Raw genomic sequence first — 19793 nt, 5'->3', positions numbered from 1 at the left:
TATCTCCTGGATTTCTGGGACAGAAAGCACAGAATGGTCCCCGGAGACTGTCAGACCCCAGGTTGCAATTTAGTAGTAGTTCTGTGGCATTACATGGACTATTAACTTTTCCCAAATCTTAGATGAATACCTGAAGATTCTAACACACATAGTACGGGGAGGAGCCATCATTCCTTTATGGACCCATCTCTCTGAAAAGAAAGGGGACTTAAAATAGCTTGGAAGACAAGCCTGAAATTATCAACACTACATTGAACACGGTTGAAGGAAGGAAAAGAAACCTACACCACTAGTTTTCCTATTAAAAATATTTTAATAAGTCCTATGGGTGACAGACATTCACTTGTCCTGATTGGCTGGGCAATAAATTCAATGCCTTCTCCAGTCATCGTGGCCGTGTGTGTGTGTGTGTGTGTGTGTGTGTGTGTGTGTGTGTGTATTTTGGTTTTTTTTTTTTTTTTTTTTTTTTTTTGGTTTTTCGAGACAGGGTTTCTCTGTCTCAGTGTAGCTTTCTGCCTTTTCCTGGAACTCACTTGGTAGCCCAGGCTGGCCTCGAACTCACAGAGATCCGCCTGCCTCTGCCTCCCGAGTGCTGGGATTAAAGGTGTGCGCCACCACCGCCCGGCTTTATCGAGGAAAAATGATCTCAATAGCACACATCTTCCCTTAGGTACATAGTAACTCTAAAGGTGGCTAACAATGACCAGATCTGGCTATTGGGGAAACTAAAGCACTGCAGCACCTGGGGTGAGCAGCCGGGTGGGTCTTTTCTTTCACGGAACCTTTGTCCTGGGTCCGCGTCCCCGCCCGGCGTCGGAACACCGAAGGGAGCGGACCGGAAGCTCGCTCCGCCGGCGTCCCGGGCCCGTCTGCGAGGAGGGAGGGAGGGACGGAGCGAGTGAGCGGCGGGCGAGTGCGCGAAGATGGCGGCCTTCTCCGGTGCGTGGTGGGAAGCCGAGGGGGCGTGAGCGGCTCGCCTCGGCCCACGGGGAGCTGGTGGGGAGTACCGGTGCGGCGGTGGCGTGGGTGGGGTGGCGGGAGACCAGAGAGATGCCGCCCTCCGGGGACCCGCGCCGTCGGGCCGGGGCAGCTGGCTCAGGCCGGGCTTTTCCCCCGCGGGCGCTACCCGGGCATCTTCGCCAAGCAGCTTTTCCTCCCCCCCCCCCCCCGTTCTGCCCTGGGCCTCGTGACCGCCCGCCACATCCCGACCGTGGCGTCCGCGCTGGCGGAGCCCGGCCTCCTGCCTTTTTGACGTGGCAGTGACTGCTGAAGAACCTTTTGCTGCCCCACGGCACATCTGGTCCTGGCCAGGCCAGGCAGCCACTAGCGTGGGGGAAGGGGATTTTGAGGGAAAGGATGATTGCCCTGTTTGGGGTCCTCCTCCACACCCAAGCCTTTCCAAGAATAAAAATACCAAGAATACATCTAATCGTTTGTTAAACGGCACACTGTGAGGGCTAACGATGAATGTCAAAAACTAAAGGAAAAGAATTTTTTTTTGTTTTCCCCATGGACACACTAACCATAACTTTTGAGAATTAGTTACAGGATTTGGGATGGGGTATGGAACCCACCAACTGATGTTTCTTACCTTCTCAATCAACCTTTCTTCATGCACCCACAGTTTTGCAAAGTTCCAACAATCCTTAAATATACTAAATATGATTCATATATGTGTGTGTGTGTGTGTACATATATACATGTATATTTGTGTATGTATGTCTAGCAATAAATTAGACATGCTATCTTTTCATGCTATTAGCCTATGTAAGTGACATTCTACTATTATTTGCTTTTTCCATTTTCTCCTGTAAGAATATCAGGAATTCCAAGTCTCAGGCCACAGGGGAAAGCATTTCTGTTAAAGTCACATCTCGTAAGAGGAATGCTCTCACTTTAACACAATTTTTGACCAGAAAAATGTCAGGAAGCTATAGGTCGTTTTATAGGCACACATCTTTGGGAGAAATGCCCAAATTTCAAGACAAAAGTAAAATTAAAGAGAATTTGAACATGTACTTGTTTCCCTTAACAGGTTTACTGTTACACTTTTTAAAAGACAAGGTTTCTGTAGAAAATATGCCCAGCACATGACCAGGATCAGGCAAAAAAAAAAAAAGGTCTAAAATTGGCTACAAGCAATCCATAGTTGCTGCTTGTAACTGTCTTGCAAGCAGCTTGAGCTTGCAGCATAGTATATTTAAGGCCATCACTTTCTTTTTAATTTATAGTTAGGAGACAGAACAGGACCAGACTCTAGGGCATAGTTGTTAGGTGGGTCAGTTTAGTTGTTCGAATTTAGGACTTAGTTTATCTGTGGAAGGGAAGGTTAAGTAATCTGCCTAACTCTGATTTCACTTGACAAATGATAAAATCACAACACTCAGGAACTGCCTACTCTGTCCATTTATGACTGGCCTTTATGCAAAATCATTTCAATAGACAATTAGCATGCCAGATCTTCACCTGATAATTCCCATTGTTCAGGTTTTCTGCACTGGCACCCCTCCCTCCCATCAGTTAATCAGAATTTGTTTTTTCATGTTAAAAATACAAACAGTTTTTGTTTCTCAAACTTGATGAAATGAATTCCTCCTTAAAGCAGTGTCGTTACTGTGAAAATGCTCTCACACTCCTTGTGCCGTGCAGTGTAATGGTGGCTGAGAGGCTGTATAACCTTAAGAAGGACCCCGATATCAAGGTTGAGTAGAGTGTAATAGACTCTGAAACATGTGACCAAACGTTACTCCTGTATTTGGGAATTTCTGATTATTTAAACTTTCCAAGTTTTCTATTGAAACAGTATTTGTATGTAGTTATAAGGTACAATGTGAAGCTTTGATCCTGCAATATGCTTCATAATAGTCAACTCCGGGTCAATAATATCATTACCTTAAACTTGTCAAATCTCTATATTAAGGACAGTAAAAAAAAAAAAAATAAAAAAATAACCTCTCCTAGTCTGAGACATACAGTGCCTTATGAACAGAATTTTGATTATGGCTGCCATGAAATGTGGGCTGTTTGTTTTCCTTAGATCCTAGAAAGTGCTGAGATGGTCTTGGCCAGGACATAGAACTGCTACATTATCACCCGGTGAAACGAGATGCAGGGCTAGCAGCCTGCCTGTCAGATCTTTACTCCTTCATTAAGAGGGAAGCAAGCACTGGCGGCTGCCCTGTGCCAATGGCACTGTGCCAGCGGTATCACGGTATTACCTCACATTTTCCCATACCCCTGCAAGGTGGGTTCGACAAGTCCCATTTTCTGCAGAGAAAATAGATTTATAGTTTTGTCCCGAGGTCTTGTTCTTGAAAACGAGACCGTGGATTGAACTCAGATCTGTCTTCAAAACTCAGTGCTCTCAGCAATTACTATACAGAAGTCCAATATCGAGGCCAAACTTCAAAACCTTTCCCCAGTTCTATGAGAGCAACTTGAAGAGACTATAATGTATTAATAGGTTTGGTTATTAAAATGACTTTTTGTTTTCAGAGATGGGTGTCATGCCTGAGATTGCACAAGCGGTGGAAGAGATGGATTGGCTGTAAGTATAGAGAACTCACAGGCGTTTGTGACAAGTATCTTTTCTAGTGTCATTTTTATCAAATTTATTTCTATCTAGTTGCATAAGTGAAATTCAGTTCATAGTGATTCTTTCCATCATAGAATGTTCCTTCAAACTTTTAATTCTAGCTGGAAAAAAAAATGGTTGAATTGCCACATACAATTTCTTTTAGGTTGATTTAGCATGACTTGAGTAACTTAGACGATTCTCTATTTTTAACTAACTACAGTTCTTCAAATGTGTTTCTTTTAGTCTACCAACTGATATCCAGGCAGAATCTATCCCATTGATCCTAGGAGGAGGTGACGTTCTTATGGTATGTTTATTAATAAGGTAGTTGGTGGTTTGGGGCACACATGTTCTGGGGCTGTTCAACACACTTTAAGAAATCTCAGAAGCTTAAGACTGGAATTGTTTTACCAAATTAATTTTGTTCACTGACCAGAATTTGTAACACATATACTCTCTGGTCAGCATATTCTATAGGAGCTGTGGGGAAAAGCTTGGGGTGATTTTTCAGTTTTTATTGCAGGAGAATATGGTGGGCAGTAGCATAAAATATGTATAGCTGGGATGGTGCTGTCACTTGCAGTACAGTGAGAAATACGCATTTAGTCAGATTGGATTCTTTCTCAAGTTAAATCGTTTGTACCTTTGCTGGCAGTGGGAAGTATGAAAAGTTGCTAAGTAGGTACAAGTTAGAATTATGGTTTTGTGAATACCAGTTGTATAGCGGGCTGTAGTATAGATCTGTAGGGCTAGATACTCTTGGGATACCCTAGCAGTTAGATACAAATGACAAGGGCTTTAGTTGGGTGCGAGTAATGGGAAAGGAAAGAGGAAGACAGATTCTTAATGATGCGGGAGAGGTGACCTGATTGACAAGAAATAAAGTTAGCTAGTCAAGTGTACAAGATTTCCACATGGTATTACACTAAATTTCATCTCTTAACTCACAATTTAAACTACTGTTAATTTCCCCCCATTCAGGCAGCAGAAACAGGAAGTGGAAAAACTGGTGTAAGTAATATATTTAAATTCAATTAAAACCTGAATTTAGAGTGTTTTTGAACAGTGTATATTTTGTAATATTTAAAGCAGCCCCCCCCCATATGTAAGAAATGATGGTTTGTCATTGTCTTAATTGGGGTCACTATTGCTGTGAAGAAACACCATGAGCAAAAACAACTTGGGAAGGAAAGGGCTTCGGTATCCTAAATCGCAGTCCATTGAGGGAAGCCAGGGCAGTAACTCAGACCTGGCAGACCCTGGAGGCCGGAGCTGATGCAGAGGTCATGGAGGAGTACTGCTTGCAGGCTTGCTCTCTTACAGCACCCAGGACCACCATCTTGGGGTGGCACCATCCACAATGGGCTGGGCCCTCCCATATAATTAAGAAAATGCCCCATGAGTCTGCCTGCAACATGACCTACCTTACGGAGGCAATTTCTCAACTGAGATTCCCTCCCTTCAATGACTGTAGCTTGCTGTGGATGATTGATTGATAAATAAAACACTGATTGGCCAGTAGCCAGGCAGGAAGTATAGGTGGGACTAGCAGAGAGGAGAATTGAGAGAACAGGAAAGCAGAGAGACGCCAGCCTGCTGTCCAGGGAGCATGATGTAAAGGCAGCAGGTAAAGCCACGGAACACGTGGCGACATATAGATCAACAGAAATGGGCTGAGTATAAAAGTAAGAGCTAGACAATGGTGGGCCTGAGCTAATGGCCGAGCAGTTTAAATAATGTAAAATGTAAGTGTCTGTATGTTTATTTTATGAGTGGGCTACGGGACTGCCGGGGCTTGACGGGGCCAGAGAGAAAAACTCCAGCTACAGTAGCTTATTTAAAGTTGACATGAAACTAGCCAGCACAACCATTCAGAGCAATATTTCTCTTGTTGGCAGATTGTGAAGGTCTGTAAAGAGTATGGTTTTAAGAATGTAGCTTTCAAGAGGCCTTACAGAAAGAGGCATGGATTCTGTAATGTTTACAGGCAATTCAGAAGTTTAATGCTCTTAAAATAAATAATTGCACCCAGAAAAATGTGTCCGCTTTCGACCTATGCTAGAGAAGCAGTGTGAGCAGTGGCATTTGTGTAGTTCGCTTTCTGTTCATATTGAAGGTGGTCGTTATGTGTTCCCGGACATCAGCTGGCTTCTGTCTGTCAACCCTTGATTATCGATTGGCACTTAGGTGTGGGTAAATGACATAAGAGCAGTCCCCTGGAGAGTTTCTAATGTGCATGCGTAGCCTTGGCCATTATCCTGACTACTGTCATCAGTAGCTGACTGCTAACATAGACCACGTCTCTCTGACAGGCGTTTAGTATTCCAGTTATCCAGATCGTGTATGAGACCCTGAAGGACCAACAGGAAGGAAAGAAGGGGAAAACAACCATTAAAACTGGTGCTTCGGGTAAGTATTACATCGATATTTCTCCTCTTGTAAATTAGTCAGTCTCTCGTTGGCTGGCTTAAGTTTGGGGTATGCATTTTATTGCCCATGTCTACAGCATTGCAGTGTTGTGTCCAGGAAACAGGGGTAACAAGTGACATTACAACTGAACTAGTGAACCGTCCATCCTAAAATACGGATAGTACTTCTTTTGAGAGCACACTGCGTTTGGGACTTATCCTCAGTTGTTTTTGTGTTTCTCCATCCGTATGTGACTGTCTGCCTAAGACTAAGGATGAACTAGTGTGTTGTGCAGAATGCTGTTTGTCTTCTTTCCATGGAGGCTGACCCTCTTAGTCTACTGTGAATAATCTCGCCTTCATTTCATCATCTCTGCTTCTGCTACACTTTAACAAATATATATATTTGTTGTCTATTTTGAAGTAACTTGTTTTATGTTACAAAACAGAATTGTGGAAAATAGCAAGTTAAGTTGAAGGAACTTGGCATATCAACTTTTTCCTTTTGATAAGAAAATAATAATGTCACAGAGGATGAGCTAATTTAGTAAATGAATTGTGTGATGGACAATGAATATAACTACACCGATGGCCTATTTTAAAAGTTTTAGAGCTTTTAACAGCCGTCTGCTGTCACTTATGAAAGATGATGCTAGTCAGGAATGCTTCTGAAATGGCTAAGCAGAGGCAGGATGGGTCTCAAACTCATGTCTGAGGAGGAAGCACAGACCTAGATTTACACACGTGAAGGACAAGGGAGGTGACAGCTGATGCCTAAAGAAATGTGGAAAGAAAATGATTTCCCTGGGGAGCAGGCCCGGAATGGCTTACATGTAATGTGCAGGTCTCTGACCTTCAGGTTAGCCGACAAGAGAGCACCCTAAGGAAGACGTTCATAGTATTTAAACTGGATAGGTAGCTCTTGATCAGACATGGTCCAGAAAGGATTTCTACCTTGGATGGGAAGGTGGGCTAGAATGCATGTAGGGTCTCTTTAGTTACTGTAATTTCTTTTTTATTATTATTCATGGGCTATTAAGATAGTTTAGAAAAGGAAAAATACCAATCATATAAATGTGGGAAGAAAAATAACAGTTGGACTTGAGAATTTCATACTAAATTAAAATAAAGGACTGGCCGAGGAGGTCATTTATTTCCTTTATGTTTAAGGTCAGGTTGTTTAGTTACCTAAACTTCCTTTTATCAGTGACAAAGATCAGTGTCCTGTATACCAAGTGCACTGAAACAAGGAGGGAGACCAGGTGTTAGTCCCAAATGGGCCTTGTCATTGACACCTTTTGATTTTCAGGGTTAGTTTTGTCTTTAATAAAAACAGCTGCATACATATATGTGTAAATTACAAATGATGTGCAAAACCTTGTTGAGTCAAAGGCAGTAATATATAAAATATAAACTTTTCATAGAGCTATATATTTCATACGGTTATAGCTCACTTTTTCTTATATTAATTTGTTTAGTGCTCAACAAGTGGCAGATGAACCCATATGACAGAGGGTCTGCTTTTGGTAAGTAGATATATTTGACCTGCTCATTGTGAGAAAGGGTTGTGCATGATATAATTACCAGAGACTAGAATATAGTCACTAAAGATAAACAATAGAGTGCTGAACGAGAAGTAGATGGCACAATATAATGGAAATAAATCCTGATGTATATGACAACTTAATGTGCACAAAAAGTGTAGTATTATAGTATTGTATTTTGGTGGGGAAAAGAGATTTATATAGTAAGAGATGCTGGCGCCATTGGTGATCCATCTGGAGCAAGAGAAAATTGGCTTCTACATATCATAACTAGAAATAAGTCTCACATGTACTTGAGATTTAAATTATATGTATGTGTTTGTGCATATTTACATATATAAAAATGTGAGTGTAGATGCATGTGTACAATTTAGCATGTATAATTTAGTACAAGAAAAACTTTTTTAATCCAAATAGAAGACTTAGAAATAATAAAAGATAGAATGTTTGTATTAGTTATTGTTTTATTATTTTAATTAGCACATTAATTGTATAAACTAGTAGGACTCAATGGGATTTCCCTTTGTGCAGGCGTTGTGTTCTAATTTCAAGCATCCGTCTACCTTTCTCCTCTTGGTCTCTTTCTTGAACTCTTGCCTCTCCTTCCTCTCTCTCTCCCAAGTGCTGGGATTGCCCGCAGTTCACTAGAGACCCTTTTACAAAGATTTATAATACTTATTATCCCATGAGTAAGAACTTAACAGTTTTGAAAAGTGAGGTGAGATGTTTGATAAAGTGGTAGAAACAGGAATGGGGCAAAGGATACAGCTTCTTCCCAGTGTAGACAAGGGCTAACTCTTTATTTACTAATCTCTCTGACTCTGGTGTGTCATGTAAAACCTCACCTCTTAGAGCCCCCAGTACTACCCAGTAACACACACTGGGTATTTGTATGCTTCTTACTAAATACTCAGGGCAGCAAATTGTGATGAATGGGTCCCATGGCATCTCGTAGTACACTTGTCCTCACAGCACTAGAGAATGGCTGTCTAAACATGTGTGTTGGCCATGAGGCTGTTATTTCAGGCCAGCAGTCTAGGGGTTGTGCTCATCTTTCTGGGATTCATTGTGGGAATTCTTGTCCTAACGGTGACAGTCTAGAACCTAGGGACCAGCATAGCCCAGGAGATGCAGGGGTAAAGAGGAAGCACTGCTGTCATCTAGGAATCAGCACGTCTTACTCGGGAACACTCTGACAATGAAACTATTACTGAAGAGATTGACTGGTTATAATTTGATTTCACGATGACGGTCTGTGTGGCCTGTACTGACGTCCGTTTCTGTGTGCTTTTCTCATGTCTAGCAATTGGGTCGGACGGCCTGTGTTGTCAGAGCAGAGAAGTGAAGGAATGGCATGGGTGCAGAGCGACCAAAGGCTTGCTGAAAGGTATTTGAGCAGCGCTCCTGACCGGCAGCACGCAAATTTCCCTTAGGCGCTTTACAGCAACGAGCTGAACAGTCTTAGTGGTACAGAAAGACCCGTGCTTCCGTCACATGCAAATGTAGCTCAGACGCAGTGGGAGCTGGTAAATGGGGCATGTGTGGGCCGTTTGTGTCGATCTCATGGGATTTGACCCTTCCAGGGAAACACTACTATGAGGTATCCTGTCATGACCAGGGGCTGTGCAGAGTTGGCTGGTCTACCATGCAGGCCTCCTTAGACCTCGGTGAGTGTTTCTGCAGTAACTGAACTGCTTTATATTTATTCATTGTTAACATAGTATTATTTGGGAGACAAATTAATACAGACTTCACTGTATTAGGGTTTAATTTTATGGACACAAAAAAATATTTATCTGTACCTTACCCGGTTCCAGAAAAGACTTGACGTAAGTTACTGCTTCCTGTTGGCATCCCCACCCTATGTTCTGACAATGTGGAGTCAGGGAGAATAAGATTCAGAGTGAATGAAGATCAGGATGAACTTAGCGTGCTTGAAACGTACACTACTGCAAAGACACTTGAGTTACTGTGAGTTGGTTCGTGACCAAAGCCAAGAGTGAGGCGGCCGCTTGTGTCCGTAGTGTTGTACATTCTCTGTCAGCTGGAAACGCCCCAGATGACGCCGGACTCAGAAGCACAGGGAAACTTGTCTGTTGTGTCTCTCAGACTGCATGGGTAAAAGCACTCTTTCCCAGGACTCTTAATTCTCCTGGTAAGCTCAGACCTCTAATAAACTGTTTCAAATCTAGGTACTGACAAGTTTGGATTTGGCTTCGGTGGAACAGGAAAGAAATCCCATAATAAACAGTTTGATAATTACGGAGAGGTAAGTGGGGATGCTGTTTGTTGAAACAGTGTTTGTAAGTCTTCTTGCATTCTTGATCACTTACGACAGGATTGAGATAGTTCAGGTTTGGACTTGAAAAAGAAATTTATTTAAGACTAAATAAATAGATAGTACTTAAAATTTTATTAGTCCATCCAAAGTATGTTATGTCTTTTCCTCATTCTGACATTGGATCTTACCTGTTATTTTCATTTCTTAGTTTGATTATGAAGACTTTAAGTATAGTTCTCTGAGCCTAAATCCATAGCAGTAATCCTTAATATCATGTTCATTCTGATAAGCCTGTCAGATATGTCTACTTGAGATAGGATGATGTATACTGTTTTTGGTGGTTTATTGTTTTAGAGAAAATCTTACTCTGTCCCCTAGGTGTCTGGTGGTCCTTCTGCTCAGCCTCTGCAGTGCTGGGGTTACAGGAGTGACCGCCATCCCCTTCTGTGACAGTCATTTTGATGCCCTCCTTGTGAAACACCAGTGTGCTTTGGATGTTGTTGTCTGTGGTTGCTAACCTCACTTCAGGTCTTGCTTTCTGTTAATAACATTTCACTTTCTGGGTTCTCAGGAATTCACCATGCATGATACCATTGGATGCTACTTAGATATTGATAAAGGGCATGTGAAATTCTCCAAGAATGGTAAGTGCTCTGGATCTTACTAGTGAGAAAAAATGTGATTCTTGTTCTTGAATTCTTGTCTTCAGTCGTCCACCTGATTCAGCACATTTCGTTTCAGTGGTTTGTTGAGTGTTTGCTGTGTGCATTGTGCACTAGTGAGTGATTGGCCACAAGCGGAGGTGGCGCTGACGAAGGTTTCATAGTGATGAGGAGAGGCGGACATCCGTTGTGTACAGATGAACGTTAGGTGGGAAGGAGAGGAAGAGCAGGCCTGTGTGCGGATATGTGCTTTTCCATAGGGTGCTTAGAGAAGACTCTGCTGATGAGAAGACATTTAAAAGGGCGTCAGTTGGGTGGGGTTGTGCTGGGAACTGAAGAGCGTTTCAGGCAGAGGGAAGAGCCAAGGGAAAGTGTCCACCCTGCCTGAGCAACAGCGAGGAGGTACATGCGTCAAGCACCTGAGCTGCAGGGAGAGAATGTTGCTTTTGTTCCTCTGGAGTTCTAACAGAGTAGTGGCAACAGCATGGGCCAGCTGTGCTGAAAACAGACTAGGAGGTGGGAAGAGTACCTAAATACTAGTAAAGAGCCAAGGCCTGGTGTCCTGTGCCTAAAAGCTGGCTAACTAAGGAGAATCTAGCAGAGAGGAAGAGGAGGAGAGAACAGGGGTGTGTGGACTCCGGCTACCCAAGGGAAGACAGTGTTTCACAGAGGAGGGAGAAGTCGGTTTGTGCCCAGTACTGCTGAAGGCATTGTAAGAGAGACAGGAGTGACAGTTCGCTGTAGCCATTTTTGGTAGGGCAGGGAGGTGGTGAGCATGAGTCAGACATGTAGACAATGGGATGAAAAGGATGGATGTCCTAAAATGGGTGTCAGGGATTTTACTTGATCAGTGAGAGGAAAAATGTAAGTTAAATGGAAGAAGCTGTGGATCAGGGAGGGTTTCGTGACTGATGTGGGAGTGTGTATGATCTGCGAAGTCTGCAGAGGCAGGGGTCTTGTAGATAGGGAGTAATCAGATATGTAGACAGGAAGAGGGAGCAGTTAGTGAAGTCAAGCGGTAAATAGGTTGGCTCTAGGCAGCCCACTTTTATCCGTGGGTTCCAGAGAGCATGAGAAAGCAAGGCAGATTGGTAGATTTTATTGGGTATGTGGAAATTCTTCTTTTTAATTTCTCTGGTTTTGTTTGTTTATTTGTTTTAAAGGAAAAGATCTTGGTCTGGCATTTGAAATACCAGCACATATGAAAAACCAAGCACTCTTCCCTGCCTGTGTTCTGAAGGTAATTAGAAGTTTTGCCGTGATCTAAACTGTTTGATTTTTATTACGTTTTACTGGGCAGTTTGCCATTTGGTTAAACTTTTTTTTTCTTTTATTCAATGCCAGAATGCTGAATTGAAATTTAACTTCGGTGAAGAAGAATTTAAGTTTCCACCAAAAGATGGTTTTGTTGCTCTTTCCAAGGCCCCAGATAACTACGTCGTCAAGTCACAGCAAACAGGTACTTGACTGCACCTCAGAGAGTGAGGATTTCTAGATGGGGTGCAGAGAGAACCCCAGTGGGAAGGGCTTCTCCTAGTGAGTCCTGTTTGCCTCCTGCTCTGGTTTAACCAGCCTTTGTTTAACAGATGAGTAAACTTCTGTTTCAGAACTTAACTGATGAACTGTTCTGTGTCTGTTGAGGCATTTAGGCTTTCTCAGTCTTAATGGCAGTGACATGCTTGGCTTCTGTTCTTGTGAAGTACCATAGCAGCATGCTGAACGCTTCCCACAGATTGTTTAATCTTCACTCAGCCCTATGAGGTAGTACCTACCCTTCACATTTTACAGGGGCCTGAGGAATAAGGATTTGAAGTAACTTTCTCAAGGTCGCAGAGCAGATAAGTGGTAGAACTGAATTCAGATCCAAGCAGTCCTGACTTGAAAGCTTACTCCATTTCCTGTACTATTGCCTGCTACAGTTTACCTACTTAAAGTACATTTTCTGGCTTGTCACAAGGATATGGGTTATTTTTAACAACCACATCCATCAGTTGTACTCATCCCAACTAGACTTAAAAAATGACAGGTTGGAGGCTGGAGAAAAAAATGGCTCAGCGGTTAAGGGCACTGGCTGCTCGTCCAGAGGTCCTGAGTTCAGTTCCCAGCAACCACATGGTGGCTCATAACCATCTGTAGTGAGATCTGGTGCCTTCTTCTGGCATGCAGGCAGAACACTGTATACATAATAAATAAAAAAGTCTTTTTAAAAAATGACAGGTTATTCTAGAAATTTTAGCTTTATTTTGTTGGATTGTCTCCTGTATTTTACAGTTATTACTTAAAGTTTGATGCTGGAACAGCACTGGTGTTTTTCAGCTGATGGTATTTGGGGTGTGTTTGATTGACCTGTGGTCTTTTCTGTTTTCTTAAGGTAGTGCACAGGTGTCCCAAACAAAATTTCTCCCTAATGCTCCAAAAGCTCTCATTGTGGAACCTTCGAGGGAGTTAGCTGAGCAAACCTTGAACAACGTCAAGCAGTTTAAGAAGTATATTGATAACCCTAAGTTACGGTAAGCCTTCCCTTTGCCCTAAATGCTTATTGTCCTTAAGTTTAAAGTGTTCTGGAAGAATAAAGTTAAACAAAAGGAGGCACTGGTAGACTACATAAGGCACTATTAACGTTGTAGTAACGTGATTCCATTCAAACTTTCTTCCTTAGGCAGAGGTTGATTTCATTCAGTCTTAAGTTAATCTCATCTCTTCACTGCTTAGAAAATGTGCAGTTCAGTGTAGGGTGTCAGTACTCCTAACCTGAGGGTTGATGCTAAGATTCCTGCAGAGGTGGTCCTCCCCATCTCAGGCATTCCATGCAGAGAGACTTGCTTTTTTCCTTTGTTTGTTTGGTGAGCTATCTCCCCAAAGGATCTCGCTATCTAATCAAGCTGGCCCCAAATTCACCATCCTCCTCCCTCCTAAATACTGAGATTACAGGTGTGAGCCACCACACTCAGTTAGGAATCCCTTTTAATTTGTGAAAAGCCAAATCCTGTAAGTAAACAACTTTGTGGATTTCATGCTTTTTTGTTGTTGTTTTTGTTTTGTTTCTCGAGACAGGGTTTCTCTGTGTAGTTTTGGTGCCTGTCCTGGATCTCACTCTGTAGACCAGGCTGGCCTTGAACTCACAGAGATCTGCCTGTCTCTTCCTCCCAAGTGTTGGGATTAAAGGTATGTGCCACCATACCCAGCCTCATGCTTAATTTTTGTTACTTTGCTTTTAATTGATTTTAAAAAGTTTTTTTTTATTGGAGCAATTTGGGGGATAAAATTCACTGGAAATGTACATTTAGGTGGTTTTTGGTATATTCAAATACCAATAAATTATGTGATTATCGCTACTCTTAATTCCAAAAACTTAGAGGTTCTGATGTTAATAGTGTCCTTACTTACAAGTTAAGCAAACTGATTCGGTTATAAATTGTACTAGGCAAAATAATCCTTAATTTTGTTGAGTGGATTGGCACGTTCCTCATTTGTCAACTGAATTTAAGAGCACTGTGTTGTAAAGTCTAGGCTCAGGATCTCGGCTGGGCTCCAGCAGTGAGAGCTGCCCCTGCTTTCACAGAACTCAGTGTGGGATTGCGGGATAGTGTGGAGGGGAGAGAAGTTAGTAAACAGTGGGGGCAACATAGTGAGTGTATGAGAAAGGAGCTTCTAAGGAGTTAATAACCGAGCTCCTTCTCAGTATAAGGGGCTCTACTTCAGAGGAGGAGTTTTGGAAGCAGGTTAAAATGCTGTGTTTGATTTGTTACTGTCATCACCGATAAAATGATTGTGCTTCGACAATGGCCACAAGGAGAGATGGAGAGTAGAAAACAGTTCGCAGGTGAAGATGGTGAATGGGGTTACGGATTACTAATTGATGTTCAATACAAATAAGCCCTTCCTTTCTCTGACGCTCTAGTGACTATTGAAACTAACCTCGCTATCCTACACAGTGAGCTTGAGGCCAGCAGGACTACATATGAGACCTGTTTCAAAAAGGGGGGGTGAGGGGGCTAGAGACATGGCTCAGTGGTAAGAGCACTGGCTGCTCTTCATGGGACCGGGGTCAGGTTCCAGCATTGCATGGTGGCTCACAGCCGTCTGTAACCCCAGGTCCAGCAGATCTGACACACCCTTCCTCGAGCAGCAGACGTGTATGTGGCGCACATACATGCATGCTGGCAAGACACTCTTACATATAAAATAACTCTGTTTTGTTTGCTTGCTTGCTTGTTTTTCAAGATGGTTTCTCTGTGTAGCTTTGGCTGTCCTGAAATTCACTCTGTAGACCAGGCTGGTCCCAAACTCATAGAGATCTGCCTGCCTCTGCCTCTCAAGTGCTGGGATTAAGGGTGTCTACTACCACTACTCGGATTATAAATCCTTTTTTTATGAGATAATTTTTTGTCTCTTTAACAGCTATGAGTAACACTAAATACAAGCCTTTTATCTTCAGGTTCTGATTATCCTTCCTGAAGGCAACCTTTTTTTTTTTTTTTTTTTTTGGTTTTTCGAGACAGGGTTTCTCTGTGTAGCTTTGCGCCTTTCCTGGAACTCACTTGGTAGCCCAGGCTGGCCTCGAACTCACAGAGATCCACCTGGCTCTGCCTCCCGAGTGCTGGGACTAAAGGCGTGCACCACCACCGCCCGGCTGAAGGCAACCTTTTTTTACTCTGATTTTCATCCATTCTTCCAGAAATACTCTATATACTACAGGCCAAATGTGTTTTAAAAGTGGAACTCTGGTTTTGAAGAGCTCACATGGAGTAGGTTGTGTAGATACAGGCTGAGTTTTCCTCACTCTAAGCTCTCAATCACCTCAGCGACATTTTTGGCTTTGGGGGTGAAGTCCTCTGCTTCCACCTTCCTGTACTCACTTTATTGCAGCTCTTTTTCAGTGACCTATTCCACCTGCAAAGAATGGTATAGATTGAACTGTAAAATAGTTCATCTTTCTCCGTTATCATTCTGCTCTTCATTTCAGGGAGCTTCTCATAATTGGAGGTGTTGCAGCTCGGGATCAGCTCTCTGTTTTGGAGAATGGGGTAAGTTGTACTTTTAACTTGGGAATAAATTCTGTTTTGTCCAAGAAAAGTCATATGAAGCTAAAATGATCACGGGACCAAAGGAGTCTGCTGCAGATGCCTTATGGGCATGCCTCCTTTTTACCCAGAAGTTAGAGAGCAGTGGTCCTTTTGAAATTCTCCCTTTGGAATTCCATGTTGGTTTATGCTTTGGTTTCCTGGGAATTTCCTTCTGGGCTTTCTGATTAAAAACCACTTTTTATTTTATTTTATTTGTTTATTTTAATTTTTTTCTTTTTTTGTTTTTGTTTTTTGAGACAGTGTTTCTCTGTGGTTTTTTTGTTTTTGTTTTTTCCCCAAGACAGAGTTTCTCTGTGACAGCTCTGGCTGCCCTGGAACTCACTCTGTAGACCAGGCTGGCCTCAAACTCAAAGCGATCCACCTGCCTCTGCTTCCCGAGTGCTGAGATCAAAGTCATGTGCCACCACCACCTGATGTATTTATTTACTTAAGTTTTTGATTGGAAAAACAAACCAATGCTGATAATAAGTGTGGAGATACGTAGGTTATAGATATAAAAAGTAGAAGTTTCTGCAATACTTAGAAATGATGAAGAATACCAAGACAGTCTCTGAGCTCAGACACACATGAGGGAAATCTTATAGACTGCTTACATGTGCCAGTGTGTAGGACAAAGGCAAGGCTCTCTGGTCCCTATTACTTGGGACTTCACAAAATTATTTATGTTTATGAAATGAACATCTTTCAAATTTCTCTATTTCCTTTCCTTAATATGCATTTGTGAAATCTAGACCATCTTATACTAAATCAAGTTCCTTTCGGTTCCATCCCTACCAAACTAAATTTGTTGTTGATTGAGCTGTAAATTTGACTTAACAGAGTATGTTAAGAGCAAGGAATCATAATAATGTATTTGTTAATGCTATTTTAAAATGGATAGTGTTGCTCTGATATGTTTTTAATGTGATTTTTATTTGTTTATTTACATTTTTAGTGATTAATAAATTTAATAGGTTCATTCATGGCCTTTTCAAACTCAAATCAGTCTTCCCATAATGTGCTGGGATTTCGGCTTATGTTTTCCAGCTGTGGAATATTGAGAGCATTAGGTCTACTTTTGTCAATCATGTCTCAGAGTTTGCGGCTTAGGGTGCAATAGTGTGTTTGCTGGGCAAGCCTCAGGGTCTGAGTTCGACCCCCAGCTCAGCATCAAAGCCACGTGTGAGGCTGGGGATGAAGCTGAGTTGGTGGACTGCTCTCCTAGCATGCATGAAGCCCTGGACTCAGTACCCAGCACTGCCGTCAGTCATGCATGGAGGCACACACTGTAATCCCAGCACTTGGGAGGTGAGGAGAATGTATAATCCCAGTGCTGGAAATGTAACCCAGGAAGATCCCTAGATCAGCCAGCTTAGCCTACTCAGTAAGTGGCCACATCTCAAAAAATAAAGTGGAAGAGGCCTGATGTCAGCCCCTGGCCTCCAGTGCACGTGCACACACGTGGACAGGGACGGACACACACACACACACACACACACACGGACACACACACACGGACACACGGACACACACACACACACACACACACACACACACACACACACACGGTACTCACTGAAGCCAGTGACAAAGGAAAGGCAGTATTCTTCTGTTGCTTTCTTGGTAGAATTCAGTTCTCTTCTTAAAGGAGTCGCTGTGCTCTCTTCCTGTTTTCCACGGCTATCTCCACCCGTGGAAGTGAGAAGAGAGCATTCTCCCCGCTGGAGCTAAGTTATGGATGGTTATGAGGTGTTGTGTGGATACTGGGAACCAAACCCAAGTGCTCTTAACCTGAGCCACCTCTCCAGCCCCGCAGACCTCTTCTTATGTTTAGACTCAATTTGAGTCTCAGTGTGGGCACTTCCTAGTGGCGTGTCCGATGCTGTGACTATAGCAACGGGTCTGCACTGTAATCTCCTCCTTTAAAATAGGAGGAGGAGTAACTGTGTCACGGAATCAAACCTGAAGACATTTACCATTGTGTCTAGTCACTGTGAGTAACACAGGGTTTAATCACAGTTACTCCCAATTATAATGAACTATAGTGCACACTCAGCACACCCCAGTCATCCAGTGCTCCGTATGTCTTCTCTTCAAGATACTCCCCTGTTCAGAATGAGGAAATTGGTGCCGGATGACATCATTCGTGGTCTCGCAGTGGGATAATGGTGGAGCTGAGATTGGCGTTCTTGTTTAATTTAGAATTCATGTAAATTACTCATATGTGTCTTCTTGTAAAATGCAAATTTTTTATTTTATTTTATTTTATTTTTTTGGTTTTTCGAGACAGGGTTTCTCTGTGTAGCTTTGCGCCTTTCCTGGGACTCGCTTTGTAGCCCAGGCTGGCCTTGAACTCACAGAGATCCACCTGGCTCTGCCTCCCGAGTGCTGGGACTAAAGGCGTGCGCCACCACCGCCCGGCAAAATGCAAATTTTATAATTAGATTACGTTTAAAAGTTAAAGCTGTCCAAAATCAGTTGCCAAAGTCAACATATTAACTTCCAGTGAAGCGCAGATGGGATGTATACATAGTATTATTTATTCATAGTGACCTTCAATACCCTTTGCATTGGTTGTCATATTTGAGTAGTCTCGTGTTTGTTGTGAGTAGAAAGTGACCCTTTGCTGTTTTAAAGTAATTATACTAATTTTTCAGTTTGCCTTGGGTGTTGCTTTTGGCTTTTCAGGTTGATATTGTCGTCGGTACTCCAGGAAGACTAGATGATTTGGTATCAACTGGAAAGCTCATCTTGTCTCAAGTCAGATTCTTGGTTCTGGATGAAGCAGTATGTTGAAATATTTTCATGTTTTCTTTAGAGTGTGCTTATGCACTCGGGAGGCAGAGCCAGGTGGATCTCTGTGAGTTCGAGGCCAACCTGGTCTACCGAGTGAGATCCAGGACAGGCACCAAAACTACACAGAGAAACCAACAACAACAACAACAAAAGATTTATAAAATTTAAAAAAAAATACAATTCAGCCATGATCCTACTACCTAAATAGCACAGTTAAGCACATTTTCATACACTATAGTGATACACATACAGTTGACTTTTTCTATGTGCATATTAATATACTTGAGCTTGAACAAAAATATTTGAAAAAATTTATATTGAACATATGTAGACTTTTATGATTTTGCATAAATAATACAGTGTGGTAGCTATTTACATAACATTTACATGCACATAGGTGTGAGAAGCCTAAGCGTGCTTTCAAGTAGATGGAGAATATGCATAGCTTTACACCAAGGACGTGAGCGTCTTAATTTAGGACTCCAGTAGGGGTCCTGGCACTGAATTACTGTAGGGAATTGAAATCAAACTTTGGGAGAGTTTAGGCAGACCTTTATTAAAAAAAAAAATTACATCACAAATATTTCATATTATTTGTAATTACTCTCTGAAGGCTATTTAATGTTCTGTTATATGGATAGGTCATGGTTTTGTTTAGTTATTCTCCGACTAGTTACATAGGTAGTTTGCTTTTTTATTCCTAATAGCTTTTTGTGCATACAACAAATTATTTCTTTATGTCAGAGATATAAAATGTGGACCATCTGGAAGGACATAAATGTGTTTGAGGATTTTGAAATACTCTTCCCAATTATTCTCAAGATGGTTGGGTTAATCTCCCAGCACTGAAGCTTTTCAGTTTTTAAATTGAAGTGAGTGTCTTAAAGACATGTGCTATAAATTGTTGTATTAATTTTAGAATATTGGAGTATGGTTTGGGCTTATTTATTACACCTTTTTCATATTGTAGTCTCAAGGAACCTAAAGTTGAATTTATAACTTGGCTTTAAGTATCCAGCAGATCATAATTATTTTGTAAATACAGTGATATGTATGTGTATATGTTTGTTTTTTTACCTTGCATTTTAAATTTAAAAATTAAAAGATTTTATTACTGAATAAAAACTCTTTTCTTCCGCAGGATGGGCTTCTATCCCAAGGTTATTCTGACTTTATTAATAGGATGCACAGTCAGATTCCTCAGATTACTTCTGATGGAAAAAGACTTCAGGTATGAAATGACTAATGCAGCTCAAAAATATGTGTAGACAGTGGTTACTCACTGTTGTAGGAAGAGAGTTTTGATTCAGTTCATTGTATAAAACATTTTCTTCATTATCATCTAGTTACCGAATAGTGCACACACACAGATGATAATCTTAAAAACGGCTTTTAGAAATAGAGGTGATTTCTTAGTCATCACTGATGACCCTAAGATCTTCTCAGCGGTTCTTCCTAT

General features: G+C 41.8%; 1 protein-coding gene across 1 annotated transcript in view; it reads left to right on the top strand.

The window, feature by feature from the left end:
- The first annotated feature begins 831 nt into the window (after positions 1–831).
- Ddx1 (DEAD-box helicase 1) overlaps positions 832–19793 on the top strand; it is a 28652-nt gene continuing 9690 nt past the window's right edge. Inside the window, exons 1-16 of the mRNA XM_028867607.2 lie at positions 832–939; positions 3496–3547; positions 3821–3884; positions 4559–4588; positions 5890–5986; positions 7464–7511; positions 8833–8916; positions 9113–9196; positions 9722–9798; positions 10382–10454; positions 11636–11712; positions 11817–11931; positions 12844–12982; positions 15439–15499; positions 18227–18325; positions 19476–19565. Of these exons, the coding sequence (XP_028723440.1) occupies positions 924–939; positions 3496–3547; positions 3821–3884; positions 4559–4588; positions 5890–5986; positions 7464–7511; positions 8833–8916; positions 9113–9196; positions 9722–9798; positions 10382–10454; positions 11636–11712; positions 11817–11931; positions 12844–12982; positions 15439–15499; positions 18227–18325; positions 19476–19565 (1206 nt within the window). The 5' untranslated portion in view covers positions 832–923. The remainder of the gene's footprint in view (positions 940–3495; positions 3548–3820; positions 3885–4558; positions 4589–5889; positions 5987–7463; positions 7512–8832; positions 8917–9112; positions 9197–9721; positions 9799–10381; positions 10455–11635; positions 11713–11816; positions 11932–12843; positions 12983–15438; positions 15500–18226; positions 18326–19475; positions 19566–19793) is intronic.

Source organism: Peromyscus leucopus, chromosome 22, assembly GCF_004664715.2.
Source record: "Peromyscus leucopus breed LL Stock chromosome 22, UCI_PerLeu_2.1, whole genome shotgun sequence".
Lineage (NCBI taxonomy): Eukaryota > Metazoa > Chordata > Mammalia > Rodentia > Cricetidae > Peromyscus > Peromyscus leucopus.
This window is presented reverse-complemented; position numbering and strand designations above follow the sequence as displayed.